This window comes from Vombatus ursinus, unplaced genomic scaffold (genome assembly GCF_900497805.2).
Source record: "Vombatus ursinus unplaced genomic scaffold, bare-nosed wombat genome assembly UNPS02014959.1, whole genome shotgun sequence".
In the NCBI taxonomy this organism is placed as follows: Eukaryota; Metazoa; Chordata; class Mammalia; order Diprotodontia; family Vombatidae; genus Vombatus; species Vombatus ursinus.
The window spans coordinates 4,383,351-4,391,684 of NW_020954737.1; the positions used below are offsets into that span (position 1 = coordinate 4,383,351).

At 42.7% G+C, this 8,334-nt stretch overlaps 1 protein-coding gene across 1 annotated transcript in view; it reads right to left on the reverse strand.

The window, feature by feature from the left end:
* HACD2 (3-hydroxyacyl-CoA dehydratase 2) overlaps positions 1 to 7,806 on the reverse strand; it is a 96,078-nt gene extending 88,272 nt beyond the window's left edge. Inside the window, exon 1 of the mRNA XM_027845130.1 lies at positions 7,613 to 7,806. Coding sequence (XP_027700931.1) covers positions 7,613 to 7,779 — 167 coding nt within the window. The 5' untranslated portion in view covers positions 7,780 to 7,806. The remainder of the gene's footprint in view (positions 1 to 7,612) is intronic.
* Between the last annotated feature and the right edge of the window lie 528 nt (positions 7,807 to 8,334).

The window sequence follows — 8,334 nt, forward strand, 5'->3', positions numbered from 1 at the left end:
TGCAATGTTCTAAGACAATTCCAAAAGACTCATGATGGAAAATGCTATCTACATCCAGAGAAAGAACTAGGGAGTCTAAATGCAGATCAAAGCATATTATTTTCTCTTTTTTTGTTGTTTTTCTTTCTTGTGGTTTCTCTCTTTTGCTCTGATTCTCCTTTTACAACATAACTAATGTGGAAATATGTTTAATATGACTGTATGTGTATAGCCCATATCAGACTGCATGCTGTCTTGGGGAGGGGGGAGGGAAGAAAAATTTAGAACTCTTATAAAAGTGAATGTTGAAAACTACAAAGAAATTAGTTAATTTTTTAAAATATGTAAAATGTTAGCCAGCAGTGCAACACTGCTCTCTCCTACGTTTTGTTTAACAGTATGATATCTAAAATGTTAATGGAATGAACCCTTTCCTTGCTGTAGCAGCACCAATATTTATCCTGATGATGTCCCAATCCTTGATATTTCTGAACTCCAGGAACATTTGCACAAACCCCAGGTCGAAACAATAGGTCTGAATCCACAGCATCTGCTGATTCTTCTGGGACCAAACTGAGATAATATATCCATCAAGGAATTCACTGTCCCAAAGCAGAATGGCTGTCTTGCAACAGATGGGGTAAACTGGAGAGGTCACGAAATCATGGATTCAGAGTTGTAAGGGATCTCATCATAAGCCAACTAGTCTAATCCCCTCATTTTACACATGAGGGAATGGAAGCCCAAGGAATTAAGTGACTTATCCAAGGAGGCACAAATGATAGGGGTCAGAAGAGGGATTTAAACCCAAATCCCCAGCTAGTGGTTGGTTGACCACTTGTCAGATATGTTATAGTGGGAATTCCTTAAATAGCACTGAGGAGCCTTCTAACTCTCGAATTGAGTTAATTCTAGTATTCTATGACCTGGTCAAATCCATAATGTTTGGCCAGACCAAAAAGCATTACTTGTACTTGTGGAACCTAACACAGGCATCAAATGTCATTTTCTGTTCATCTCCAGGGCAAATCTAGACTAAATAATGGGCACCCCAGAAATCTAGCTTAATAAAAAAAAAAGTTTACATTTATACAGGTTTAAAAAAAAACATTTCTTATATTTTATCTTATTGGTTCCCACAACAATCTTGTTAGTAAAGGGTACAAATATTATTTACAGATGAGAAAACTAAGGCCCAGAGAGGTTAAATGTCCCAGAATTAAACAGATAATAAGTGATAGAGCCCAGAACTTGAAGCTAGGCCTTTCAGATCCAAAGTCAGGGTTTGTTTCATTCAGCTATGTTGCCTCTTTGAAAACCATCTAGCATGGTTTGCAGGAGGCAGACATTTTGGCCACAAATAGTTATTCTTTAAAATCCTTACATTAGTGCAATTCACCCTCCTTCTTTGGTATGAAAAAAAAAATGAACAGAATACCACAGTGAATGAAGCCTTTCTATAGACTCTCCAGACATGGAGGACATCACCTATGCAAAGGCACAGAGATGGAAGATGGCGTGTCAGGTGTGACAAACAGCAGGAAAGTAAGTTTAGCTGGAAACTACAGTGAATATGAAGGGGTATAATTAATGATAAGGCTGGAAAAGTAGCCTGGAGGCAGACTGCAAATGTCTTTAAATGCCAAAGAGTTGAAGGCTTGGTGAATGACTGGATACATGCGATTGGTGAGAATGAGGCCAAGAACCTGGGTGACTGGAAGAAGGGTGATACCCTTGATAAAAACAGGGAAGCTTAGAAAATGAGTGACTTGGGCAGGGGGGAGAGATGATACCTGTTTCAGACATGCTGAGTTTGTGAAGCCTATGGTGATACAGGGTTAGAGCTCAGGTAAAAGACTACAGTTGGATGGCTCCATATAGATTTGTGAGTCAGCTGTAAAGAAAAGCAATTAAACCCATGGAAGAAATCGTAGAAAGAGAAGAGACCAGGAGAAAGCTTTGAGTCTCAGTCAGGGGCAGGACATGGATGATAATCCAACAAAGGAGAATGAAAGCAAGAGGAAAGAGAACTGGGTAGAGAACTAAGAGTAGTAGTAAAAAAAAAAAAATCTAGAGCATAAAGAGTATTCAGGAGAAAAGGGTGGTAAAGTGTCAAATGCTTCAGAAAGGTCAAGAAAGATGAGGATTGAGAGGTCATCAGATCTGGCAATTATGAGATCACCAGCAACTCTGAAGAAAGCAACTCCAGTTGAGTGATGAGGTTGGAAGCTAAACTGTAAAGGACTGAAAAGGGGGGAAGTTGAGGGGCAGCTAGGTGGCTCAGTGGAGAGAGTGCTGAGCTTCAGGTAGGAAGGCAGACCCAAGTTCAAAACTGGCCTCAGACACTTCCTAACTGTGTGACCCTGGCCAAGTCATTCGATGCTGTGTGCCTCAGTTTCCTCATACGTAAAATGAACTGGAGAAGGAAACGGCAAAGCACTCCAGTATCTCTACCAAGGAAACCCCAAATGAGGTCACAAAGAGTTGGACGTGAATGAAAACAACAACAAAGTAGAAGGCATATAGGAGCAACCAAACTGATAGTTTTTTCTAGGGGTTTGGCTGTTAAAGGGAAGAGAGATAAAGGATAATGACTTGAGATGTTTGTAAGAAAAATATTTTTGTTCATTTTTAGATGGAAGATACCTGGCAGTTAATAGGTAGCAGGAAGGAAGTATCAGAACAAGAAAGACTGAAGACAGGGGAGGAGGGGGGAGAGATGGTGGGGCAATCTGCCCAAGGATAGAATTAAGGGAACAAACAGCAGAAGGGCCACCTCTTCAACAAAGACTGGAGTTAAGGAGAATCGAGTGGAGAATGGTGACAAGGGCTTTGGAGATGTACAGAAGGGAAGCAGTAGGAGCTCTTGACAAACATTCTATTTTCTTGGTAAAATATAACCCCAAATCCTAAATGATACACCACTCGGACACCCTCCCAAAGTCCTGTGAGGAAGCTGTATTCACACTGGTTACTCTGTGAGGTACCTTCTCCAGCAATGCCCTTTCCTGTCAAGGTCCAAGGCTCAAAACTCCATTCTCACATAGGATGAATCCTCCATCAGCATTCTCTGCTTCTAGTAACCTGCTCTGGACTCCCCTGCCTTCTTTCTTGACCCCATATAGATCAGTGGGCTGCCAACTGATACTCTGCTATAGACACAAACTGTTCCCCACCAAAGCCTGTGACATCGGCTTAGAAGGAAACCTGCATACGCGCAACAAAGGGGAACATAAAAGGGCTGGTCCCCATCAGGCTTGGGCTCCTTGGCAAAATGATTCTCAATACAAGCTCATTAGGGTGCTCTCACTAAGAGGTATCCCGGAGAGATAGGTGTAGCTTTGCTGAGAAGCAACGAGATTAAAAAAGCCACACACAAAAAAGACCTCAGTGATCTTTTATAGACCCAGTGGCATGAATGCTCGAAGATGGAAAAGTCTCTCCTGGGGGTTATTAGAGCTGCAGTTGTGGGGGGGGGGGGGAGAGGAGGTTCCTAAGTTCTGTAGTCTCGTTGCAAACCAGAGTTCATGGAGCTCTGCTGCTCAGTGGTTACTGCATAGTAGTAGCTATGACCCTGTTGAGCTGCTGTCAGATATACCACATTAATAACAGCAAAAAAGGAGAAAACTGGCACAAAGCATTTCCTATCATCATTTAAATATAATTTCTTGAATGCATATCTAAGGATATATCTCAAGAAAATTCATTTTTTACCAAATGTACTTGGTTTTCTCTCCCAGTCAGATTTTATTATTTGTACTTCACTAAAATTTAAATGGGGAGGGAGGAGAATGGGACATATAACTCTTATTCAGTTAATTTGTAGTCCAAAATAAAATCAATTATAGTATTTTATTTCCTGGACTATTTTTGCAAAACAGGCAATATTTCACTGTAGTTTCCTTGAAATATAAACATCTCTAGAAAAATTCAAACACCACACACAACCATCTACACTAAACAAGCATGTAAATGCAATTTCGGTAGCATATCACCCAAGAATTCATTTAACCAGCAATTTTAATTAATACATAAATATCTGAAAGTTTTTTTAAAAGGCATCTGAGCAGCCAAAAATAACAGGTGTCACAAAGCTCAGGCACAAAGGCCCATGCACTGTGCTCCTAGGACAGCCTGTCAAGTCCTCGCTCAAAGCCTAGAATGGGGAATGGTCAAACTGTGGTATAAGAATGAAATGAAAAATTGTGCCCTGAAAAATGACTAATATGAGGAATCTGGAGAAATAGTTTTTATAAACTTATCCAGAGAGAAGTTAAGCAGGACCAGAAGAATAATATAACCAGGAATTACAATCCTGTAAACAAAAAGAACACAAAGACTGCTGAGTAATTGTAATGACCAACCTAGGCCCAAAAGACTAGACCAAAAAGCCTCTTCCACAATGGCTTTGAGTGAGGACGACCAGAAGTGGAAGACTACTTTAGGTACTTCTTAAACTTGGGCAAGTCACTTAACCTCTTCCTGGGTGACCCCGGGTAAGTCACTTAATCTCTTTTGGCTTCAGTTCCCTTATCTATAAAATAAGGGGTCTCTAAGATCTCTTCCAACTTTAAATCTATGATCCTTCAGCCTATAATTCTAACATATGGCTTGACTTTCCTCTTGTAACATTGGAGAAAATTATTTGCAGGAGATTTACTGGGTATATCCAGAAATGACTGATGTAAAAACAAAAAGCACTCATTGATTTCTTTTAAAATACATATTTATTGAGCAGCTACTATATACTGTGCTAGGAGCTGTGGAGCATGAGAAAGAACAAAACTGTCCATGACTTCACAGAATGTATCATTTAGTAGAAATTTAATATGTGCTGTAATAAAGTTACAGAGTGCTATAGAGGATCTGAGGAGGGAGAAATCACATCAATCTTAGGGAGAGATCAAAAGAAGCTACATAAAGGAGGTAGTATCTCAGTTGAGTCTTAGAGGACAGGATTTTAATAGCCAGAATTTGAGGAGGATATTCCAGGTGGATGAAAGAGTATGAACAGAGAGGAAGGAAAATGTGGAGTGTAGTCAGGCTTGAGAGGAGTAATGAGACATAAGTTAGAGTGCCAGGCCCAGGTTCCTATATTTCAGATACTGCTATTAAAAAGTTTCCATTTTTGGAAAAAGGATTTGTTGACAACGTACTTTAAAAAAAAATCTGAGAAACAAAATAAATTTATTTTTAATTTAGAAATGCTCATGTTATGTACACAGACAGTCAGTGCCATGTTGTAGGTGGTAATGTTCCCTTGTTGGTAGGGACATGTTGCCAAGTGACCAATGATCACCAACTACCTGTGTGTCCTTGGACAAATCACTTTACCTCTTCAGGCCTCAGTCTTCTTATCTGTCAAATAATGATGTTCATAAGTGATTTGAGTCCATGATTTTACTACTTACTGAAGAAATCTGGTAGTTTCCAAATTAGGAATTAGTAGAATTCCAAATGTTCATTTAGAAATCAGTTGCTTTTAATTCACAATGCATTTTCCCAAAGAAACAATATTATGAAATAGAGAGCTGCAAGTGAAAGGGAAGCTGTGGAAGTTCTTTGGCCAGACCACAAAAACCATAGTATATTTGCAATGAAAAGTAATAAGAAATAATATTAACATCAGTACTTGACGCCAAGAAAAATTGTAAAATTGGATAAAATATTTTTTATCCTGAGTATTGATACTGGAAGAAAAGCTGATTTAATGTAAACACTTTGGTCTAGCTCACTATCAACCAGATGGAAACCCCACTGGGACAAATAAAGGTCAGTCCTTTCCCCAGTCCACCTTCAACTAACCCTCCTACCTAGCAAGTAGCTCTGGGCAGAAGCCTAATAACTGATTCATCAAGAGAAGCATGCATCCGATGCCCAGCTGCAGAGACCGCTCTGGAAAAGCCAGAGAAAGGACACTGGGCAGTGGCAGGACAGCAGCTGTCACTGTCGCCATTCCTGTGTGGCTGGCCTGCTTTGTTCATCTATACAGATGCTCTTAAATCCGATGGCCAGGATAAACCTCTTCATTCCTATGATAGTGATTCAAATCTGCCCAAACAGGGTTGAAGTAGACTTTCAAAGACTGAGGAACAAAGGAAATTAACAGCAAAATAATGGTTTTAAAGGATCCTTAATTACTTCCAAATCCACAAATTGATATGCTGCCTGTTCATTAAAGTTTTCTAGAAATCTCTGAGAACATTTCAGTCTATTTTGACTATTGTACCTTTAAAGTAATAAAACTTTACTACTTTAAGTATAATCTATATTTAGACTTTTTACTAATCCAGCAATCTTTCCTTCATTAGACTGAATCAATGACATTTTAAGAATACTAAAAAATTAAGGTCTCTTTAAATGTTTAAAGGATTTTTTTTTCAAAATCAGGCATTCATTAGGTACCAAGTATAATGGTAATAATCATTAAGTACAAAGTATGTGCAAAGCATTGTACTGGGTCCTTTGAGGACTAAATTTTTTTTAAGTTTTAACACTTCCCAAGAGTATGAATGTAAATTATTGACATCCTGGTAACAGGTTAATTTCTCTCCACCTACTCAAATTCTTCCCAGTTGAAGACACTCCCCCTAACCCCCCCCAATCCCCAAACTCATACTCCAGATTATAACATGAAGATTCCCTTCTGACCACTGAGCTAAAATCTGAACGCCTTAAACTCCTCTCTGGCCCTTTTTACACTGATAAGCCTCAGTCCCTTCCCATACAGAGAAGACAAGGAAAAAAAAAAAGTTCTACATATATTAAACCTTCTTCCTCCCCAACACCAGCTCCGGTGGGAATTTTATTTTTGCATATGCCTCCTAATATACTCGGCTACCCATCACCTACAGAAGGACAGCTTCCTTTTCCCAATACAACTAAATATCCTCTCTGATGGGTCTCTCACATTCACCACCTGCCACTCCCCACCCAGACCCTTAAATACTTTGTTTTTGCACAACAGCTGTTCAACAGGTCTGTTCATCTCCAGCTTTCCTCCTCTGGGATCCATTCTACACACCCAGGTCAAAATAACCACTTCTTTCTCCTACTTCAATCGATGGTTTCCCCTGCGTTTCCTAAATGAGGTCCAAACTCCTCAGTATGTCATTCATTCCAGGTTTTCCACCATCGGTTTTCAACAGACATTTCCTGACTCATCTCCCCAATTTCCTCTAATTATTGTTATAATTAGTTGTAATTATTAATAATTATTATAATTCCCTATTAAGTAAACTCTGGCTCAGTACATTCCCAGACCTTTCACTCACTGTCGGTTCTTTGCTCTCGGTGCTCCCTCCCCCTAGAATAAAACCCACCCCCAGCTATCTGCCCAAATCCCGTGTCGGTCCCTTCCAAGCCCAGCCCCCCGCCCTACGGGATCCGGTGATCCCTAAGTCCAGGCTGAGACTGCAGCCTCAAGCCTAGCTATGCATGCGCGGATCTCCTCGCTGCAGGAGCCCCGGGGGGGGGGGGGGGGGGGGGGGGGGCGGGGGCATTCCGCCCCCCGCCCCCCCCCCCCCCCGGGCCCCCCCCCCCCCCGGGGACCCCCCCCCCCCCCCCGCCCCGGTTCAACCTTTCCTCCCACCCCCACCCTGTCCGGTCACCTGTGCCCCCTTCCCCTCCTCACCCCGCAGTCATCACTACATTGTAGATGACCAGGTACGCGGTAGCCAGGGGCCCCGGCCCCTTCTTCTTCCGCGGCCCGCCGGCTTCACTGGGCCCAACCCGGCCACCGCTTCCATTTCCCTTCGTCCCAGTCGCTGAAGACCCCGACGCCACCGCCGCCGCCGCCATGTCCAAAGAGCCGATCCCTACCTGCCCCGGGCGAAGAGAACGCGCCACTGAGTGCGCCCGGCCCAGCGACGGGTAGGTGGAGGGCCTCGGAGAGTGGGAGGCGGGGCCAGAGTGACGAGAAGGGCCCGGGGTGGAGCGCTCAGGGTGGAGGGGGGAAGGGAAAGAAAGAGCGCCGCGGACGCCATCTTTGATCAGGGCAGCTGACCCGCGAGGCCCTCTCCCTGGTCTTCTCTACTGTTCGCGCCACTTCGAATCGAGGCGAACGACGCTCTTCTGTAGCCCTGCCCCCCTTTGCCATAGCTGCCACTTCCCGGAGCGCCATATTAGATGAGGGCAAGTGAATGTAGTCTCACCCCTTCCAGACCTCAGCAGTGTTGCATTTGACCCAGTTAGGCCACCTGTCACTCGGGCCTTGCGCTCGCTGTAGCGGTTGGTTAATGTCAATCCCCACCACGGGGAGGTATCTCTGCTTCCTGAAAGTAAAGAGGATGACAGCGAGGACTTTTGTACCCTCTAATCTTTTGTTTTATTCTTTTCGTGTCCGTTGGGCTGAAT